Genomic DNA, 23483 nt, shown 5'->3' with positions numbered 1-23483 from the left:
TATAGTAATAGCAATATAATAATGATCAATTGTGAAGGACTTAGCTATTGATAGATACTGTGATCAAAAGTAGTTCCAAATAATTCATTATGAAAAATGCTATTTTTTCCCCAGAGAACTGATGAGCTGAATGCAAGCTGAATCTTTTCACTTTATTTTTTTTCCTTTTTTATTGCTATGTGGCTAGTATAGAAACATTTTGTATGATTTCACATGCATAGGAAATATATTTCTTGTCTTTTCAATGGGTGGGGGAAGGATGGAGTGTAAGAGCATTTGGAATTCAAAAATTTTTAAAAAGAAATAATTTAAAAAAATATTCCTCTACCAAACCACTTGTGTTTCATTTATGTAACTTGTCTAATAGGGAAACTATGTACAGTGAATTGATGATTTTTCTGCTCTTTCCAGGCAAAACTGATAATTGTCAATTTAACCTTCACTTTGTTATTAGTAAATTATTCCTATTTAACAGACTTTAGATATTGCCCACTTATAGATTATTGTATGAGAAAAAAATAATCAGTTAGGCTTTTTATGTGTTATTGCAGCCAGAATCAATCAATAGTCGAATATACATCAATCTGGTTGTCCTAGGATTAAATAGGTAATTGAAATCTATTGGAAATAACTTTTTATTCCAAAATCCTTTATCATAGGAAAATGATATATTCTGCACGTTAACTGTGGGTCTCAATTAGTCACTCATCTGTTAACTGATTTCAGTAGCTTGGGCTTTAACAAAGCTTGGCATTTGAGCTAACCATTTGTTGATATCACCTAAGTGTTTTCTGATATTACAGTTTAGTTGAAGGGTTTGTCACTGCAGCATGACAATATAATCATTTAATGTCTCATGTGATTTCTTTTGTGTGAGATGAAGAGGAGTTTTGGCTTTACTGTTAAGTGATTCCATATAAGTTGCATTTTACAGGATTTAAAAAAAAATTCCTTCTTAACACAGGATGGAATCAGACGTGGTCGACCCAGAGCAGATACTGTCCGGGATTTAATAAATGAGGGAGAACATTCTTCTAGCAGAATCCGTTGTAACATCTGTAATCGAGTATTTCCAAGGGAAAAATCTCTACAGGCACACAAAAGAACTCATACTGGTATGTAAGAGCAGTTTGTACAATAGTAAATATATTTTACCTGAAGTCGTTAAAAATCCCTAGGCATATGAACATACTTTTTATTGAAAAACACATCTTTCCTATATTTATTACCATAATGATATATTAAATGAATGACAATATATTCATATGACTAGAGGGTAGTCTTGGAATTAGTAAGACCCAGTCTTATTTCTGAAACATATTAGCCGTTGAGCATGGGTAAGTGATTTTAGCCTCTTATTTCCCTCTAGGATTTCCCCATTTTAAGATTTACATAATATATAGAGAGAAGTTGTTTCCAGCCTATACAGGATGTTTCTTACTTCAACAAAACTATGTATATATGCAAAAAAATGGCAAAGCTTGTGTGGGAGTAGGGAAAGATTTATTTATGGAGGTAAGAAGAGGATGGTTTCTAAACCCTGGTAATAGATGCTTTATATTGCTTGTTCAGGGCAATTCAATAGATATTGTACAGGCATGTTGTTAATGCATCTCTGAAACTTCCCAGTCTTGGAATTTACTGGCTAGATTTCTTTCTTAAGGACCATGCCTTAAACCAAAACCAATCTGATTCTTATTGGCTAATTATAAGTCCTAGGCCAAGCTCCATGTGGTCATTGTTTGGGTTGCAACAGACTCATATTGAATGTAAATAGCAATCTTTACTGCTTCGGCCAGAAAACCTCTGTCGTCTTCTTCTCCAACTAGTACCTCCTTTGGTCACATTCTACATTCCCTACTCTATTATGCTTTGTTTTTGCTTGGTTATCAGAAGGTTCCTGTTCAGCTACATTTCCTACTATGAGAGTCTTCCCCTCCGAGATTCATTTATTTAGATTTTTATCTTCTTTTTTTTTTTTTTAGATTAGATGAAAGAGGAGATTCTTTGCCCAAACTGCTACTTACTCTTAATCACTGAATGTGGCCTCAATCAAATTGAGACCCGTTGAAGACCTTAGCTTAAAAAGACCAACGTCTCCTACTACATCCAGGACATCTCCAATTGTCTTGATCTGTATCTTGCCACTGGACTCAGATGGCTCTGGAGGGGAAAGTGAGGCAGGTGACCTTGCACAGCCCTCCTTCACTTAAATCCAATTCATTTGTATGTCATAGCATCACCTCCCTGATGTCATGGTTCTCTTTGAGATCAAAGGACAGATAAGACTACCAACAGGCATATTGTTACATAAAAGTGTCAGGTAGCTCAAACTACATATTTTGTAATACTCTGCTAAATTCATCTGTATATACATGTTGCGGTGAATTATTTATTTGTAAACAAAATATGAAACTAGATGACAATTTGGATAGCCTTTTTAGCTATCAGTGTCCCAGAAAGGAATATATTTGTTGTATGTCAGTTTATAGGTTCAAATTTAAAAATATTACTTCAGTAGTCTTATGTTTAATCTAGGATACCCCCCCCCCACACACACATACATACACACACACATTTTTAAATATATGATTTTCTACTCTTCCATTCACTGATATGTCAAACTCTTCTATTCTGGTTTTTTACTTTATTGCTTAATTGAAATTGCACATTCCAATATTACCAATGAACTTTAGTTGCCAAACCTGATGACCTTTTCTTAATCCTCATCCTATTCAACTTTGGCGGTTTTTGACCACCCTGTCCTCCTAAAGAGTATCTGGTTTTACATGATATTGCTCCCTTGGTTTTCCTCATACTCTTTTTATTGTTTCTTTGTTATTGGGTTGTCATATGTACCTGGTTGTCATATGTACCTTATTCCCTAACGGTGTGTGTAACACAAGGTATTATAGACCCTTTTTTCAATTCCATAGATTTAATTATCATGTCTAAGCAAAATGCCAGATATATATAGTAAATCCTAGTCTCCCTTTTAAGCTATAGTCTTTTCTCACCAATTGCCTATTGGTTCTTTCAAACTGGATGTCCAATAGATTTCCTCAAATATAACACATTCATATATTTTCCCCCATACTCACCTCTTGCCCAATTCTCCTATTTTTGTCAGTCACCATCATTCTAATTATACAGATTTGTGACAGTGGAATTTGGACTGTCACCTAAGGTATCAAGATTTCTATTATTTTGTATCCATCCACCTTCTTCTCTCTACTCACATGGCCATCATCGTACTTCAGAACCTCATCACCTCTCACCTGAATTACTTCAGTAGTCTTGTAATTGGTTTCCCTTTTTAAATCTCTCTTTAAAGGTATCTTTCACATAACTGCCAAAATAATATTCCTAAATACACATCTGAACTTGTTGATCTTCTTAGAAAATTACAATGGTTTGTCATTTAAAGCTTTTTACAACTTGGCTCCAACATACATTTCTAGCTTTATTATATATTAATTCCCTTCCATGAATCAGCCAAACTTGCCTTTTAATTTTTTCTTACTTAAGACATTTTCTTTTATCTCTGTTTTTGCATAGCTTATTTATGTCTTTCTCTCATCTCCATATCTTTTAAAAAAATAATAATAGCTTTTTATTTTTCAAAATACATGCATAGGTGCTTTTCAAAATCATCCTTGTCCCAATTTTTCTTCCTTCTCCCCTAGAGAGCAAGTAATACAATATAAGTTAAATATGTGCAATTCTTCTAAACATATTTCCAGTTTATCATGCTGCACGAGAAAAATTGGATCAAAAGGGGGAGAAATAAGAAAAAACAAGCAAGCTAACAATTAAAGGGTGAAAATACTATGTTGTAATCCATATTCAGTTCCCACAGTCCTCTCTCTGGATGCAGATGGCTCTCTCCATCACAAATCTATTGGAATTGGCCTGAATCATCTCATTGTTGAAAATGAAAAGAGCCAAGTCCACCACAGTTTACATAATCTTGTTGCTGTGTACAATGTTCTTTTGGTTCTACTCACTTCACTCAGCATCACTTTATATAAGTCTCTCAAGACCTTTCTGAAATCAGCCTGCTGATCATTTCTTATAGAACAATAATATTCCATAACATTCCACCACCATAATTTATTCAGCCATTCCCCAGCTGATGGACATGTACTCAATTTCTAGTTCCTTGCCACTACGAAAAGAGCTACTACAAACATGTGAGTCCTTTTCCCTTTTTTTTTTAATGATCTCTTTTCTTACCTCTACTTCTTAGAATCCCCAGCTATGTTTAAAGCTCAGCACCAATATTACTTCCTAGTTGGCATCTTTCTTGTTTACTGTTTGGCTGCTAGTGCTTCCTAGTATAATCTAGTGGATAAAATGTTGGACTTACAGTTAAAAAGAATTGGGTGTTACTCAAACTTTCTTTTGGTCTCAAGTTTCCTCATCTATAAAATAAGGATAACAGTGGAACTTACATAGGGGTTTGAGTAGGGATTATAATACATAATATGTGTAAAGGACTTTGTAAAGCTCTGTATAAATGTTAGCTTTTAGTATTTGTATATATTTTATATTATCTTATATTGTATATCTCATTTTCCTCAATAGAAGGAAAGTTTCTTGAGGGCAAGTACTATAAGTAGCTTTAGCCAAACCAGTTTCTTGAAAGATTCAAGATGCAAGTACTTACCAGTAAAACATCACTAATTATAAGGCAAGTCATATGTTAAAATGACTACTCATTCTTTTTGAAACAATATGACAAATCAAAGTAAGTTTTTAAATTTATTCTTTTGTGATAATCATATTTATGTAGCATTTACAATTTACAAAGCATTTTTTACATAATTCTATGAAATTAGTATACATATTACTATTTTCATTTTATAAATGAGGAAACTAAGGCTTAGATGAATTAATCAACTTGCGCAGTCACATAACTAGTAGGTGGTGAAGTAGTGAATCCAGGACTCATCTCTGTCCTGAGTCCAAATTTACTATTTATTCCACTACACCACATTTTTCTTTTGGAGAATATGTTTTATTAAATAGATGAGACTGATTTATAAAGACATTGTTCTGTTAATAATTTGAGCATCTTCACATAACTATTTTCATTATTAATGTGTATTGTCTATAGGGAAAAGGATTTGCTCGTTAATTATCAAAAATTTTTAAAGGTATTCTTTTTAAAGAAATTTTTGATTTAATACTTGATTTTTCCCAATTACATGTAAAACAATTTTTTACATTTGTTTTTAAAACTTTGAGTTTCAGATTCTCTCCTTTCCTCTCTTCCCCCATTGAGGCACATGTGAAGTTATGCAAAACATTTCCACAAAAGTCATGTTTTGAAAGAAAAATAGATTTCTCCCCAAAAATCAAAACACTCAAGAAAAATAAAATAAAATAAAACCTGTTTTTATCTGTATTCAAACACGAGTTCTTTCTCTTTTTCATCATAAGTTCTTCAGAGTAGTCTTGGATCATTGTATTGCTGAGAATAGCAAAGTAATTCATAGCTAATCAACTCACAATATTGCTATTTATTCAGCTATTCAACAATTGATGGGCATCTCCTCAATGTCCAATTCTTTGCCCTGAGAAAAGAGCTTTTATAGATATTTTTATACATAAGTACTTTTCCTTTTTTGGGGGGGGGAATATATGCCTTCCAATGATTTTGTTAGATCAAAGAGTTTGCATGATTTTGGGAAATTTTTGGGCATAGTTCCAGTTGCTCTATATAAAGATTGAATAAGTTCACAATTTTCACCAACAATGCATTAATGTTTCCTTTTCCCCATATTCCTTTTCTGGCCCATTAGCCTATCTAATAGATTTGAGAGAGTAACTCAGAATTCTCTTAATTTACATTACTCCAATAAATAGTGAATTTTTTTATATGACTATAAATAGCTTGATTTGTTTATCTCAGAATTATATGTTTTGATCATTTTTCAATTGAGGAGTGGCTCTTGTTATAATATACGTTTGAGAAATGAGGCCTTCAGAGAAATTTGCTTCACAACTTTTTTCACAATTATTCTTGCCAACTATATTTCCCCCTTTATTTATTGTTCTCTCTCTCCTTTTACCTTGTCCTTCCTCAAAAGTGTTTTTCTTCTGACCACTCTCTTTTCCAATGTGCTCTCCCTTCTCTCATATCCCTTTCCCCTCTTATTTTCCTGAAGGAGAAGATAGATTTTTAGACCCATCTTGAGTGTGTACGTTATTTCCTCTGTGAGCCAATTCTGATTGGAAAGTAAGATTCACTCATTCCCTCTCTCCTCTTCCTCTACACTTGCCTTTTTATGACAGATAATTTATGCCATTCCACAAATCTTTTCCTTTTCTCTCAGTGCATTTCTCTGTCACTGTTTAATTTTATTTTTTTAGATATTATCTCTTCATATTCAACTTACACTTGTGCCTTCTGTAAGAGTTATAAGTATCCTCCTATGTAGGAATATAAGCAGATTAGCCTTTATTAAGTTCTTTATGATTTCTCTTTCCCAATTAACCTCTTATGTTTTTCTTGAGTCCTGTATTGGAAAGTCAAATTTTCTATTTCGCTCTGGTCTTTTCATCATGAATGCTTGAAAGTCCTGTATTTCATTGAATATTCAATTATACTCAGTTTTGCTAGGTAAATGATTCTTTATTACAGTCCTAGCTCCATTATATCTCAAGCATATTATATCTCAAGCCCTCTAATCCTTTAATGTAGAAGCTGCTAAATCTTATATTATCCTGAGTGTGGCTCCACTATGCTTGAATTGTTTCTTCCTGGATGCTTGCAATATTTTCTCCTTGACCTGGGAATTTTGGAATTTGGCTATAATATTCCTGGAAGTTTTCATCTTGGAATCTCTTTCAGAAGGTGATCAGGAGGACTGAATTCTTTCCATTTCCATTTTATTCTCTGATTTTAAAATGTCAGGTCAGTTTTCCTTGATAATTTTTTTGAAAGATGACATTTAGGGTCTTTATTTTTGATCATGACTTTCAGGTAGACCAATAATTATTAAATTAGCTCTCCTGGATCTATTTTCCAAGTCAATTGTTTTTCCAGTGAGATATTTCACATTGTTTTCTATTTTTTCATACTTTCGGTTTTATTTTATTGTTTCTTGATTTCTCTTAAAATCATTATCTTCCAATTGTTCATTTCTAATTTTTAAGGAATTTTCTTTATGAATGAGTGCCTCTTTTTCCATTTGGCCAATTTTTGTTTTTTAAGGCATTCTTTTCATTAGCTTTTTGGATTTCCTTTTTTATCACTTTCACTTTAAGAATTCTTAATGACAACTTAAAATTTTAAAAAATACACCTGTCCAATGAAACAGAATGAAAGTACTGATTTTTTTGTTGTTGTTGTTACATTTCATCTAAATGTTACTCTTCTTGGAGTGATGTTAGTATGCCCAAATACTAAGTATTTATGGAATATCTACTATGTAACAACACTTGTAAATACTGTAGGCAATAAAAAAGAAGTAAATGATAGGATTTCTGCCTTCATAGTTTACAGTATGGTTAAGGAGGTAAGCTTAAAACACTGAATAACTGAAAACAGTAAAAGCATTAACTTGTTTGATATAAGGTATTACTGGAAAGAAGTTGAGAAGTGTGAGGTAGAGTGATAAAATCCACAATTAGTTGGATATAAAGTCTGAAGGAGAGTGAAGAGAAAAAATGATTCTAATGTTTTGAGCCTAAATGCCTAGAGATAATTATGCCCTCAATATATTGAGAACAAACTTCTTTTTTGGAGGAGGGACAAATCTGGGATATGGGATAGAACATCAGAGGATGAGCAAGAATTATATTTGTTTTGGAAAGTTTGTGATGTCTGTGAGATATCCAGTTAGCAATGTCCACTAGTCAGTTGGAGATGTGTGGGATCAAAATTCAGAAGAGAGAGTAGTTGGGTATTCATGTCATATAATAAGATTGGTGGTATGGGAATGTTTTTCTGTCATGATTATACAAGATGAGTTGAGAAGGGAGTGAAGGGAGCCACAGAAGCAAGGGTATTGCTCTACCACCATAAGATGATTGAGGATTTAGACCAGAATAATAGCAAATGGGGATAGAAAAGGGATGGATAGAAGAAAAATGTCTTAGGAGTATTCAGTAAAATGTGATGACTGACAAATACAGGGAATAGATGAAGAATAAAGAAACTATGACTCAGAATTTTGAGTCCTGTTGCTATGAAGATTAAACCTTAATAGAAATATTGCTGTGTTCATAAGTAGTTACCTAATATTACTAAAGTGAATACTTTATGCTCTGCTACTGGTACCCATTTAGACTAATAAGAATCATATACTTATTTATCCTGAGTGCAATTATTTATTTAAAAGTTCCCATTGTTTTGTAGGTGAAAGACCTTATTTGTGTGACTATCCAGATTGTGGGAAAGCCTTTGTTCAAAGTGGACAGCTCAAAACACATCAACGTCTCCACACAGGAGAAAAGCCTTTTGTTTGTTCTGAAAATGGTATGTTTTATTCTTAGATCTTAAATTGATAGAATGTTTAGGGGGTGGGTATGATTACTTTTAATATGAGTTAAGATTTTAAAAGAATGTATTTTTTGGTAGTCTTTTTAGTTAGTTTTATCAAAGACATGTTGCTTTCCTTGCTTTGACACATGCATATTTAAAATTAAGCTTTTAATTCCTTTTTTTTTTTTTTTTAATAATGCTACGTTTGGTTGTAGGTGATTAGAATAACCATAGCTGATATTTAAGTAGAATATTAAATTTTCAAAGCTCTTTTCATGTAAGCATGTTTATTATGATATGTATGGAAAACCTTGTGATAGTTATGTACTATAGGTTTTATTATCTACATTTTACAGGTGAGGAAAATGAAGCTGAAAGGGATTAAATGACTTTTTCATATAGTTATACAACTGTTAAGCATTAACTGGATTTGAACCTAGGTCTTCCTGATTGCAAGTTCTTTGTATTACTAAATTCTGTATTATCCAATATAGGATAATTCTTCCCATTCCTCAAAGTTTTTATTTACATAATTCTGGTTCTGATTACTTTTCCCTCAAACTTGTTTGTTTAAGGATGTTTAAGTCGATTTACACATGCAAATCGACATTGTCCTAAGCATCCTTATGCAAGGCTGAAGAGAGAAGAACCTACTGATGGACTAAGTAAAAATCAGACTGCTGACAACAAGGCTGTGGCTGAGTGGCTAGCAAAGTAAGTTACCTAAAATTCAGTGTATGAAATTTGTAATAAGCTGTATAGTAAAAGAACAAAAGCCAGAGACAAAGGTGCAGAATTTAAGTTTATGATGAAAAGAGGCTCTCTTTTTGTATGAATTATTTTTTCTTAAAATATTTCAAAATTCTGTTTATAATATATAGTATCTATATATGGTATGCCAGCATTATGAATGACCTTTATTTTCTTTATATTGGTAAATACTCTGATAGTAACAATGATAGAAGAGACAAATTTCTAAAAGTCATCAGAAATATCTTTATATTTGAAATAACAATAGAAAAATTTGATTTGGAACAATAACTCAATCTTTTTTATAAATAAGGTCCCCTTTTTAATCTCAAAAAATTTCATAGAACATGTTATATGATAATATGTATGCTATTCTCTGACTGAGAAAATATATAATGTCAAAAGATTTCTATGAATTCAGTAGTGCTTAAATGGATTTATATTTTATCAGCTGTAAAAACATCTATATATATATTTGAAAAATAGCAAAATGATGCTCGATATTGTACAATTTTATTCTTGGAAATATACTTTGGGAGTTACCAAAAAAGAACTGTTTAAAGATGTTTATTAACAGCCTTATTTGTAAATGCAAAAAACTGAAGTTAATTAAATGTCTGACAATAGGGCAAATGCTTAAATACATTGTTATGCATTAATGGAATATAATACTTTAATTAAATTATACAAGTATGACAGATAGGATCTCCAAAGGACCTTCATGAAATAATATAAGATAATAAAAGCAGAACTGGAAAAGCAATATATACCAACTTATGGTACTGGACAGGAAAACCTGATGGAGTCTTAGAGGAAATGATTGAAAAAGTTATGAAATTGCATGCTTCAAAATCCTTTCAATTTAAGTTAAATAATGGTAGAGCAAGTTTAATATATCATATTAATGTTGAATATTAAAGTTTATAAGATTCAGAATAATAAATGAGATATAAAAAAACTGGCATGTAAGGCTTCATATTCTAGTTGGGTAAATCTGTATGAATAAGATGTCTAAATACTATTTTATGTTAACTGAAATATAATCAGCCATTAATAGATAATATGAAGTTTTTTTATGTAGAATAGAAGTAATATAAATGTTCACCAGAACATAATTCTGGTGCTGGAAAAGACATTAGAGGTTATCTGATCCTATCTAAACATTTTATATCTGAGAAAAAACTAGGTTTCAGAGAAAGATAAGTGACTTGACCAAGTTTACACAGAATTCAAACTCAGGTCATGTTATTTCAAAATTAGTTCTCCTTCTACAGTACTGATAATAGTTTTTCACTCTGATATGTAACAAGACTTATGTTAGAATCATACTTATCAGAACTTATATTATAGAAAAAAGTAGCCTCATGCTCACATGCCATTGTAAGATTAATATTCTCTCATTTAAGGGAGAAAATTTTTTGATTCTCTGGCAAATTAAAGATTTTAAACATTTTTAGATCTAAGTGCATATATCTTTTCATTTAGAACATTAAAAAAAGTCATGCTTCTGATGGTATCATTAATTGATATTTTATGGTAGAGTGCTATTCTAGTTGCCCTTTAATGGTATCATCCTCTGAGATTAGGTATGTATTCTTAATATCACTAAGTCAACAATCATTTTTACCTTTGAGAATCTTATGCTGACTTTGCAACTTGTTATCTAAAATTTTAAGACAATAGAAAGTTTGATAAATTAATGATGGGTTCATTTTATTCTATCAGTTCTTTTGAATAAAAGAGTTGAAAGAGATCCCAGTGGTCATTTTGTTCCAAGAATCTAATTTTCTAACATTACTAAGAAATGTCCTTCTAGGGGCAGCTAGGTGGAGCAGTGGATAGAGCACCAGCCCTGAATTCAGGAGGACCTGAGTTCAAATATGGTTTCAGACACTTAATACTTCCTAGCTGTGTGACCCTGGGCAAGTCACTTAACTCCAGCCTCAGGAGAGAAAAAAAAAAAAAAAGAAAGAAATGTCCTTCTAGCCTTTATTTTAAAACTATAGGAGAAAGAAACTCCTTCCTGAGGCAGCTCATTCTAATTTTCATTAGCTTCTACTCATTGTTTCTACTACTGACTTCTGGTCCCAATAAGAACAAATCTAATAATCCTTTGACAGTACAAACTTTAAAAAAAATTTTTTTAAACCTTCCTGGTTGTACATATACATTAATTTTTAAAAAATACATTTTTAAAATGAATCATATTGGAAAAGAAAAATCAGAATAAAAGGGAAAAACAAAAAAAAAAAAAGTCAAGAAAAAGAAAAAAAGTGAACAATATGTGTTGATTTATATTCATTCTCCAAAGATCTCTCTTTGGAGGCAGATGGTATCTTCTGTTTATTGGGATTGTTTTGGATTACTTAACCACTGAGAAGAACCATATCTTTTATACTTAATCATCTCACAATCTTGCTGTTACTGTAAACAATATATTCCTGATTCTACTTGTTTTGCTTGGCTTTATTTCTTGTAAATCTTTCTAGGCCTATCTAAAATTAACTTGTTCATTATTTTTTTTTAGAAAAATATTCTATTACTTTCATATACTATAACTTATTCGGCCATTCCCAATTAATGGTCACCTATCTACTCTCTATTTTTATTAAAGTATTTTTATTAAAACATATGCATGGGTAATTTTTCAACATTGACCTTGCAAACACTTATATTCCAACTTTTCCTTTCCTTCCCTCCATCCCCTCTCCTAAATGGCACAAAGTCCAATACATGTTAAATACATTAAAATGTGTTAAATCCAACATATGTATACATATTTATACAGTTATCTTGTTGCACAAAAAAAATTGGATAAATAAAATAAAAAGAAAAAAAATCTGAGAAGGAAAACAAAATGGCAAGCAAATATCACCAGAAAGCATGAAAATACTATGTTGTGGTCCACACTCAGTTCCTATTGGCCTCTCTCTGGGTGTAAAAGGCTCTCTTCTTTACTGAACAATTGGAAGCGGTTTGAATCATCTCATTGTTAAAGAGAAGATGGGCATCTGCTCTCTTTCTAATTTTTTGTCACCATAAAAAGAGTCATTACAAACATTTTTGCACATGTAGGTCCTTTTCCTTCCTTTATGATTTCCTTAGGATACCAAACCACTAATTAGCACTGCTAGATCAAAGGGTAGGAATAATTTTTAGCTCTTTAGGCTCTCCTAAATTGCTCTCCATGTGGCTATATCATTTAAACCTCCAACAATGTATTAGTGTCTGTTTTCCCACATCCCCTCCAACATAGATCATTATCCTTTCCTGTCATCTTAGCCAGTCTGAGATGGTTGTTTTAATTTGCATTTCTCAATAATCAGTAGTGATTTAGAGCATTTTCATGTGATTGTAATTGACTTTAATTTTATCATTTGAAAAGTGTCTGTTTATATCCTTTGATCCTTTATCAATTGGGAATAACTTGTATTCTTACAAATTTGACACAGTCATATATTTTAGAAATAAGGCCTTTAAAAAAGGCTTGGCTGTAAACAATTTTTCCCAATTTTGTACTTCCTTTTTAATCTTGCATCTATTGGTTTGGTTTGTGTAGAAACCTTTTAATTTAATGTAATCAAAGTTGTCCATTTTGCATTTCATAATGTTCTCTAGTCCTTCTTTGGTCATAAATTCCTCCCTTCTCCAAAGATCTGATAGGTAAATTATTTCTTACTCTCCTAATTTGCTTCTGGTATCACCCTTTAAGCCCAAATAATGTATTCATTTTGACCTTATTTTGATATGGGTTGTGATGTAGATCTATGCTGAGTTTCTGACATATTATTTTCCAGTTTTCCTAGCAATTCTTGTGAAGTAGTGAATGCTTATCCCAGAAATTTTTGACAAAATACTAGATTAGTATAGTCATTGGTTATTGTGTCATGTATATCTAACCTATTCCACTAATTCACCACTCTATTTCTTAACCAGTACCAAATGGTTTGCTAACAGCTGTTTTACAATATAATTTTAGGTCTGATACTGTTAGGCCATTGTCTTCTGTTTTTTTTTTTTTTTTTTTTTTTATTCCCTTGATATTCTTGACTTTTTTTGTTCTTCCTGGTGAATTTTGTTATTTTTTCTAGCTCTATAAATTTTTTTTTTTTTTTTTTTTGGCAATTTGATTGGTATGACACTTGAACAAGTAGACCAATTTAAATAGAATTGTCATTTTTATTATACTTAGCTCAGCCTACCTATGAGCAATTGATATTTTTCCAATTGTGTTTAGATCAGACTTTATGTGAGAAGTGTTTTGTAATTCACAGTACAAACTTTAGAATATTTAAAGACAATTTCCCCCCCCCACCTCATCTTTTTTAGTTTCAGTATCCCCCATTCCCTTAACCAGTATTAGGAATATGGTCACTGTCCTGGATGCTTTCTAATTTAGTCAATGTCTTTTTTAAAACACAGTACACAGAATCAAATATTCTTCTGTAGGTGTGATATGACTACAAAAGATAGCAGCAGGATTGTCAATATGCTCAATGTGTTTCTCTTTGTCCAACCAAGATTACATGCACTTTTATTGGCTATTAAATTGCTCTATTGATAATTAAACCTGGAGGACTCTGAAATTTCTGGTTTTTTTTTTTTTTTCATGTTTAATCCACCTCTCTGCTGGTTTTTTTCCCTGCATTTAGAGGCATTTAGGGTTAAGTGACTTTCCTAAGGTCACATAGCTAGTAGTAATTTTTTGGGCCTCCCTTTATAACAGAGAAGTCTGAATTTTTATGGTATTAAAAGATAAAAATATGTTGATATTATATAATATAGTTATATTTCTAAGCTTTTTCTATGTCATCTGCTGGTCTTTTGAGTGTAATCTACATTTAACAAAAAATTTCCATTTAATTTTTTTATGTCAACTCTTGTTTACTGAAACCATGATGGGGAAAATTGTGATATGGAAAGGATAACTGCTTGAAAAAAATCAATCTTTTCTGTAGGATTTTATAGTTATGTCCATTTTATTTTATGTGATCATTCTAGCTTGATAGCAGTTCAACTCTTTATTTCAGTAGTTTTAGTGGGGGCTGTGGAGACTGAATCTCTTTATCTTGTCCAGATTGGAAGTGCAGCAGCCACTCATCATCTCACTACTAATTGCACAGGAATTTTGATGTCTTTTGGAATTGAATCATTTTGCTCTTCTTTAGGAAACTTGGTACCAGACTTAGTTTGGATGCCTGAGTAGCTTTAGCCCATTGCGCTTCAGATGTCATGAACCCATAAGATCTACCAGCCTTGGCTTCCTAATTAACAGGAATTACACATTCACCAATGCCAGTGCAGTCTTGATAGTTGATCTTTTCTGTTTATTTCTTAAGATTGGGGTGGAGAAAAAATATATAAAACTAGAAAATTTGTTTTTGAAGTTTTGATCTCTTCCCCCCTTTCTTATCAATTAGCAGGATTGAGAACATTATATAAGAGAAATACTCCAAAATAAGAAAAGACACAGGGTGCCATTGTCTTTTAGGAGATTGTAAACTTTTTTGATGAGAGATGGTGCGGCATATTGAAGAACTGGCCTTTAGTAATGAAGGCTTTGGGTTCAAGTTCTATTACATCTTGGATGTATGATCTTGGGAAAGTGATTTGACTTCTTAGTATTCCAACTCTTAAGATTCTACATTACAGAGCTAGTGCTCATATGGAAAATGCAGAAGAAATTTTTTTTTTCTGCAAAGTTTTAATTTATTCCCCTCCCAAGTATCCAGAATATATACCCTCTTTGTTGTGAGAAATGTGACAATGAAAGTACCAACATAACTGTTCCTATAGAAGGAAAGAGGGAAAAGAGAGTACATATTACTAGACTACATAGGAAACATCCCAATTTTTATTTAATGGAGTAACACAAGTTAACATGTTGTGTCTGGCAATATTAACTTCCATTGGATTTGTGAATGTTTTGGAGGTCAGGGTTAGAGCTGAAGTTGATGTATTTTTCTTATTAAATATTAATAGGATTTAAAAAAAGTTAGATTACCCATCAAGCCATATAATTTGAGTCAGGGCAATTAAAAATTTAAACCTTTCTTTTAGTTTTTTCCCCCAAGGTAAAAATACATATAGAATTAGGAAAACATAAGTTTACTATTTTCAATACATAAGTTGATGATGTTGTTTGAAAGGTTTGCAATTTTTTGTTCAAGTTTTTGAAGCTTATCTTGATTCCTCAATAAGGTAAAGCTATATTCGCTGGGTGTAAGTTTCTGGAAGAATTCTCTGGTGGACTACTTGATACATTTTGAGTATGCTGTCCACGGGCAACATAAGTGGGATCAGGACCATGATGGAATTCTCGTGCAGTTTTCTTGAATGCAAGTCTAATACAAATTGCTTAAGCTTGTTTGGAATTGATAAATCTTTGAAGTCTGGAAAGACATACATGTTCCTGAAGCTGTCAATGGTTATTACAGGGCAATCTGATGGCATTTTTTGTATATGCAGAAGTGAGTGTCTATATTTATCACAATCAGATGTAAAAAGTGTATTGTATCTTTTTCACTTAATTAATTGATGTGCTACTTCATTTTGGAATATGTCTAAACTCATTGTATCCTCTTTTGCATAGAAAAGTATAAGAAAAAACAGTTTAGCCAGTTCTCCATTTTCAAAAGTTATTTCCTGAATAAGAGGGACACAGTTATCCTGAGTCTAAGCATAAGCCAAGTCAAAATTTGTTAGAGATCCCAGGCATACCATATCTGGAACATTTTCCCCTGGTGGTTTGTAGATTATGTTGTCTCTACTAAATCTTTCTGGTTTGAAATAGATCCAAATGGAGGCAGCTAGGTGGCACAGTGGATAGAGCACTGGCCCTGAAGTCAGGAGGACCTGAATTCAAATTTGGCCATAGATCTTTAATACTGCCTAGCTGTGTGATCCTGGACAAGTCACTTAATCCTGATTTCCTCAGAAAGAAAGAAAAAAATAGATCCAAATGCAGAAAAGAATACGAATTCATCACGCAAAATATTTGCAACTCTTTCAAAAGTTCTATAGTTGTCTGAAACCTTTTGTTTTAAATAATCAATGATTGTTTTTTTATTGTGATTAAGAAATTTTATTTCTTCCAAATCATAAACTTTTTGAATAGGTTCTCTTAAGCTGAGACCCTATTGTTATCTACTTATTCCCTATGATATCCCTGCTTTAGTCAAATTGAACTGCTGTCTTCTAAACATAATTTTATTAACATTTTTCACTAGCTTTTGCTGATCAACATCCTGGTTATCCTTCAAATGTAGCTGAAATGCCACTTCCATGATATCTTCCCCTAAGCAGCTACATTTTAAGCTTCTGGCGTATAGATACTGTGTCTTAATTATCTCTTTTTATCTCCCAGAGAGACTATCACAGTGACTTTACACCTAGTTAACCATTTAATAAATGGCTGATAAAACAAACAAATAAATAAATGGCTGATGAGTTTATGGGGTAAATCATTTCAGCCAGGAGTTCTTGCCATGAAATACATAATACTATATTCACTCATAGAATTTATAATATATTTCTCTACTTGTGCATGTCATATTTTATTACTCATTGAAACCTAGTGGACAAAGGAACTGTTAACCTAAATGTCAACCAAGAAACATAAGTCCCTACTATCAAAGCACTAAGGATACCAAAAAAAAGATTAAAACAAAACAAAACCAAAAACTAGTATTTCCCCTCAGTGCCTAGAACTATTCTTTCTTTATAGTAGACTTCAAATGTATCAAACCCCAGTGAGTTTTGATTGGTAATTTTAAATATGTTTAAAGTTAACAAACACATCTTGAAGGTGTACTATGAAATCAATGTATACTCATTTTTTTTTAAGGTATTGGGAAACAAGAGAACAGCGTACCCCAACCTTGAAAGGAAAGCCAATTCAGAAAGCAGATCAAGAACAGCAAGATCCCTTGGAATATATTCAATCTGATGAAGAGGATGATGAGAAAAATGGGGCTCGTCGACTCCTTCAAGAGCAGCGGGAACGCCTGCATGGAGCTCTTGCTCTCATAGAGCTTGCAAACCTGACTGGAGCACCGCTTCGTCAGTAGCATGAGAACTTAAATCTTTCAATGTACAAAATGTACTGCCCAGCTTACTTAACAAGTAGATCCTTGGGCATAAGCTAAGCACCTTAATTTGCTTATCATAGGCTGCTATTCTGTAGAAATTTATGAAGAATGTTATTGCCCCAGAACATGGGGAGAGAGAATTGCACTTTTTTGTATGGAAATGAATTAGATGTAAAGTTTTAAAGTATTTTGTAAATATGGGACTGCACAGTGCAGTGTTAAAAACCACATAGTGTGGGAAGCTAGATTTTGCAAGTTTAATGCATTCATTTGAAGCAGTTCTCACAAAAAGCACTTTCCAAGTATGACACTTGTCCGAAGAACAGAATGGTACACATAGCCAAAGAAGTTTGAACTAGATTATTTATCAAAACATTAAAAATGTATATTAGTATTTTTAAAAATACTGTAAACAGTGAAACAGGCAAGATAATACTATATATATGTACACATGTATGTATATGTGCATATATATACTTATATATACATGTAAGATATATTTTTAATTGAAAGATAGTGTGCCTAAGGTGGGGGGAAGAAAAATTGGGCCATTTTGAAGAAAGTATTCTAATTTATGTGCTAGGAAACAACTAGTTATTTGAGGGGGTGGGATTAACAGTTCAGGATCTTCACTGTAATAACAAAATCAGTCTGACTTTATTCATCTGGGGCTTTAGAACTCAGTCAAATTTCTAGGCCTGAAAAGCACTTAAAGTTGGGAACTTTTGCACATTACCAGAATTCTCATTTGCTAAAATTGAATGATTAGTCTTGCAAAGTCTAGGTGATGTGATAACAATTGGTAATATTTTTCATATTACAGACCCTGTAATGAGATTTGGCACTTGGCTTTTGTTAATAAAAGGGAAAATGTACAGGGTTGTTTTGATTTATAGTGAACTATTTTAATAGATCTGTTAGCAAACACTAAATGTTAACTGTACTGCTTATTTAGAGATATTAGTAAATAGAAGCCTCCATATTTACATTTTCAGTGCATTAAGTCACCTTATTGCTTTACTTCAGAATAACATGCCAAGTTATCTTGTGTTCACTAAATTTAGCTACCAGTTAAACACTGCAGAAAAATATTAATTACTCAAATAAGTAGGCTTCCAGAAATAATCATTACTGCAAGTGTATTAAAGTTACATAGTGGTTTTTATGCCATTTCCCCAAATAGATTAGGCTTTGAAACATCACTTATTGTACTTAAGCATAAAGAGAAAAAACCAAAAGCTAAGCAATCCATCTCTTGTGTAAGTTTGATCATTTTAGCTTTTGTTTTAAACAGTGACTAACAAGTATAGCACTGTAATTTGTAGATTGCTTTAATTGGTTAACAGAGTAAGCATCAGAATAATAGATAAAGTTGGCTATTTCAGCTTTTTTTTTTTTCTTAATTGAAATATCTTGCAACTGTAGTTTAAATATTTTAGGCTTCTTTTTCCAAAATCCCAGTGTGTTGCAGTACATAGACATCCTGACACATGGCCATGGGGAAGGGGATGCATTTAATTGTCAAGACAGATAGCTAAAGAATACAAAAGGAGTTATGATAGTAGCAAATAATGTTTATGATGAGGACATATTTTGAAAATGTAATTCCTCTGTACAGTAGATTGCCAATCTTGAGGTTGTGGGGTTTTTTGTAATAGAGAATTTATATTTGTAATGGTATGAGAATTTTGTTTGTAATCTGGTACATAGAATTTTAACTTGTTGGAGCACTTAACCTAAGCAGTAGTAAGAGAGGCTGTAAAATCTAAGTCATGAAGATTGTTGTCTCAAATGTTAACTCTGGAATTTTCCCCCTCAAACAATTAAAATTGGCCAATTGAGAATTAGTTTTAAAAGAACTGAAAAGCAACACTCTTTTTTTTATCTTGGGACATTTAAACTACAATAAATTTATCTGGCAGAACATGGGTGATAACAATTTAAACCCTAGTGCCAGTATCTGACATTGCATAGGAAATAACATTTAAAGCTTTCAAAATTAAACTTTTTTTGTTCTATAGTTTCTCCAATCAGTTCTTGCTAATTTTAATAGTTTATTGGCAACCATATTTTAATTGTATAATTGGAAGAACTTAATAAATTATTTTAAGCACTTGACTACAGTAACATTAAAATCTTCCTTTTTTGATATAAGCTATTCTTTGGCACAATATTAAATTGAGATCTAAAATTGGAAGTGTATTAAGTCTGCTTTTTGTTTTAAAATATGGTTTACATTAAATTTTTTGAAGTTTTTTTTTATGCTTCACATGGCAGTTTATTTTAGCATGGAGTTAACAGCATAAAAATGCTGTAATTTTAATAGGTGTTTGAATAAAAATTCATTTTCACTTTAAATTTAAAGCATATGGCCATTCTTATCTAGTTTTTGGTAGGTAGGTTTTCCTTTATGGTTCATTATTAAAACTGTTAAACTGAATTTTGTTTACTCTGTTACCACTATTCTCCCTAAAAGTATTGATAAAGATAATATAGACAGCCAAATGGTTAAAAGTTGGAAACTGTTCAACTATACACTTTAAGAAAAGACTTTGCTGTATATAACCCATATTTCATCAGCTGGAAAAATACACAGTGTATTTACCCTTTTTTGGCCCTCTCAAAACAGTTTACAATTTTAAAAGAGTGTTTTCTTTTACTTTATTTTCTTTCCTGGTCATTCATAAATTATAATCAATTTTCATAGAAAGTTGTAAGGTTTTAAAGTCCATCAGATACATAATCTCATTTGATCATCACAACAATTCTGTAAGATAAATATTGTAGGTATTACTCCATTTTGCAGATGAGGAAATTGGAGTTCAGAGACATTAAGTAATTTGTCTACCATCACACATCTCATAAGTATCAAGACGGGGTTTAAACCAAAGGCTCTCCTTAACTGTTAGATCTAACATTCTTTCTTCCATTCATTACCTCCTCTAGATGAGCAGATGCAAGGATGACATAAAACATTTAAAATATAGACAGTGTCATAATTTGAAAGATGAGGTATCATTAAGTTTACAATTTTAAAAACCCTCCAACCCCAATTTTAAAGTGATAGGTTTAAGCCTGTTTGATGGTTTTTTTTTTTGGAGATAGTGGGGCATCCTTTCTCCCCCATCATACTGAAATTTCTTTAGTACAAAGACTCCTAGAGTAGAAATTCCTTCTACCAATACAGATCAGCAAACGCTCTGAAATTCAATCTTAAGTTACCCATGCAACTAAGATATTAACAGGGGCACTGAGATATCAAGAGATTGGCCCAGCCACATATCACTATCAAGAGGTGGCACTGGTACTCAAGTGAGTTATTCAAGTATTTATTAAGGGGTGACAAGGCTGACAAGGACTGGAGATATAAGGAAAGGTGACAGAACCTTTGAAATTGAAAAAAAAGGAAAATGTTTCCCTCCCTCCCTTTGATATCTCTCCCTGGGAATTTCTTTTTCTCAGCATCCATGACAGCTTACCTGTACTTTGACTGAGATGTGCTTTCTTAGCTGACTTCTAGTTTGGAGTTCTGATTTTTGTGTTTCTTCCTAGTACTGGTCTGCCACTTTCAATGCTGAGTAGCCCTAGGTTGCCTGGTGAGTTTGGGTGATACCAAATAAGTGGCAGCCATATAGAAGCCCAACTGCCCATAGGGAGGTGCTTTCTACAACTAGATTGCTGTTCCAAGAAGGTCAACCAACACTGGTAGGATCATTCTGAACCTGGAACACCAAGAAAGCCTAAACTATACTCTTGCTGACCAAGCGATGTGGAACTTCTGCGTTGCTCAGAAACCACAGCTAGGTGAAAGTGTTATATAATAGTTTAGCAGTCCTACAAGGTTGTTTTTACCTTTCTGGGAGAGTATAAGAAGCTGATGGATTGTTTTATCTCAAGTATTTGTTCTATGATTTTGACTCTTGTGGTGAAGGAAAATAATCTTTGCTGATATTAGTTTGAAAATTGAGTGCCCTATCCAGAAGAACTCGTTAGCATCTTTTTGGGAGAACCTACACTTGAGCTATAGTTTAACTTTCAGAGTTTCACTCAGGATTGGGGGGTTTAAAGAAACCAGGGAGAAACCTATCAAGACGTCTCACCTCCCTCCTTGGGGAGGACAGTCTTCTAGAATGAATTTGGGCTCACTGTGATGTCAAAGCTAACCATCTCCACCTCCCACCTTGTGGGAGTTTACTTAGATCTAGAAAAGGACATGATGCATCCTTTTCAGTTCGTGCACTGAGATGGCCAGGCTTATATCCTATAATATTTTTTTACATTCATGTGCCACAGTTTGTTCAAGCCACTTCCCAATGATTGGGCATTCGATTGGTTTCTAGATTTTTGCTCCTAAAAACTCACTGTCTCCAGCGGGGGATGGAGGAGTTCTGGCTTCGGAGGTGGCTCTTATACCACCTGTCCCGCCCCAAGCCACTCCACCTCACTTCAGTCTGGAAGGAACCTAGAGATTCTGGATTGGAAAGTAATAGAAACGGAGAAGCTTTAGAGGACAAGAATTCAACCTGATAGCTGGGAACGTATAGCTAAACGTTCCTTTTCACCACAGGGCACTTGGACAGGCAATCTGGTGTTACTGCTGTTGTGGGCTGAAAGGGAGGGGAACTCTAGTCCACTCTCTGTCTCTCTTCCTGTTTTGCTCGTAACACCCCCTTCACGGATAGGAGGCGGAGACGGAACTGGAGCTCGGGTTGCTCTCGTTTCCTCGCTCTGGGATTCCTGGCTAGGTCTATTTCCCCTAGCCTGCCCGCAGTCGCCTCGGGCATGTGGCCGAGTCTCCGGAGAAGGCTCCGGCTGAGCTGTACTGCGCTCTCTCGTCTCAGTCCGGCTGGCAAGCGTTAGGGCCCATGAAGGAAGATGCCTCCCGCCTCCAAGGCGGAGGAGGGGGAGCCTTCCTCTGTAGTGCACTCGAGGCTGGTCAAGCTTCTGTCCGCCCTCTTCTATGGGACCTGCTCTTTTTTCATCGTTCTGGTAAACAAGACTGTGCTGACTACTTACAGGTAAGATGAAGCGGTGGGAGCTTGTGAGCATGAGCCCGTGTCTACAGGTGCGGAGTTTCAAGGGGACCTCAGGGATCGAGATCTGCACTCTGCCTATCTAGCTTACTACGTTTTTCCGTCTTACTTCCTTTATCTGTTTGGGACGCTCCAGAACCTTAGACTAAACTTCCGACCTTCTTATACCCCCTGCCCTTCCTCTGGGGTTGTCATGGTTACCATGAGGGAAGCTGACAGGTGGACCAGGTGGGGACAGTGGTGTAGGCAGTCTTTGATGGATCTCCACAACTTCCCACGCAGAAGAAATTGACTTGAAGCTGCCTAGGAGACTTAGTGTCTCTCCTTCCCTTCCCCCCCCGCCCCCCAGCGAGTGTTGATGCTATCTGGTACCCCCTATTCGTGAAAGTGGTGGGTTGGCTGGTAGCTAGATTTTATTTTATTTTTTTTACTTTTATTACTACCTTTTGTTTTTACATCAATCATTTCCTTTGGCTTTCTCCTCCCCTAAGTCCCACTCCCAGTGAGGAAAAAAAATAAACAAAACTAACAGTAATTTTAGGTCCTGGACAGTAATCTGATAGCACTGCATCCCACATCTTCCAACCATAACCCCTCAATCCAAGAAGGGAGGTGTTCATTATCAGTTCTAGCTCTGACTGAGAATGGCCTTTTCACTAACAGGTTTAACTCTTCCACTTGTCTAACCTTGGATAAGTTGTTTATTAAATTCTCTATGATTCAGTTTCATCATTTGTTAAATGAAGTGGTTGGACTAGAAGGATGACCTTTGAGATACTTCCCAATTCTAAAGTTGTGAGCTTAGACAGCTTTCAGATTTTTCATTTGCATTGTTGTAATCATTGGGTATGTTCTGATTTAGCAAAACTTTCAGTGTCAGTTCTAACAAATTTCTTATATTGTTTTGGTTTCCCCCCCCCCCCCCACGGGGTGGGATGGGGGAGGAAGAAAGGGAGTGTTTGCCAATCATTGCACTGGATGCTTCTGGAATGTAGTAGGCACTAAATACATGATTGTAGAAAATTTTATTTGTGCTTTCAAATTTGTGAGAAACCTTTTTCCCTATGAGAAAATACCCTCTTTCTGTATAGACCAGAACCTCTTGCAATTTATAAT

General features: G+C 33.7%; 2 protein-coding genes and 1 pseudogene across 4 annotated transcripts in view; 2 read left to right on the top strand and 1 right to left on the bottom strand.

The window, feature by feature from the left end:
• ZNF367 (zinc finger protein 367) overlaps positions 1-19698 on the top strand; it is a 31498-nt gene extending 11800 nt beyond the window's left edge. Inside the window, exons 2-5 of the mRNA XM_074281689.1 lie at positions 965-1115; positions 8369-8488; positions 9070-9208; positions 17091-19698. Coding sequence (XP_074137790.1) covers positions 965-1115; positions 8369-8488; positions 9070-9208; positions 17091-17313 — 633 coding nt within the window. The 3' untranslated portion in view covers positions 17314-19698. The remainder of the gene's footprint in view (positions 1-964; positions 1116-8368; positions 8489-9069; positions 9209-17090) is intronic.
• On the bottom strand, positions 15337-16530 carry LOC141552244 (endoplasmic reticulum resident protein 44 pseudogene; annotated as a pseudogene).
• A 291-nt stretch (positions 19699-19989) lies between the features above and the next one.
• SLC35D2 (solute carrier family 35 member D2) overlaps positions 19990-23483 on the top strand; it is a 56523-nt gene continuing 53029 nt past the window's right edge. For all 3 annotated transcript variants that reach the window (XM_074281692.1, XM_074281691.1, XM_074281690.1), the window contains exon 1: positions 19990-22352. In XM_074281692.1, coding sequence (XP_074137793.1) covers positions 22210-22352 — 143 coding nt within the window. In that variant the 5' untranslated portion in view covers positions 19990-22209. The remainder of the gene's footprint in view (positions 22353-23483) is intronic.

Source organism: Sminthopsis crassicaudata, chromosome 1 (assembly GCF_048593235.1).
Source record: "Sminthopsis crassicaudata isolate SCR6 chromosome 1, ASM4859323v1, whole genome shotgun sequence".
Taxonomy (NCBI): domain Eukaryota; kingdom Metazoa; phylum Chordata; class Mammalia; order Dasyuromorphia; family Dasyuridae; genus Sminthopsis; species Sminthopsis crassicaudata.
The sequence above is the reverse complement of the archived record's forward strand: the minus strand, read 5'-3'. Positions and strand labels throughout refer to the sequence as shown.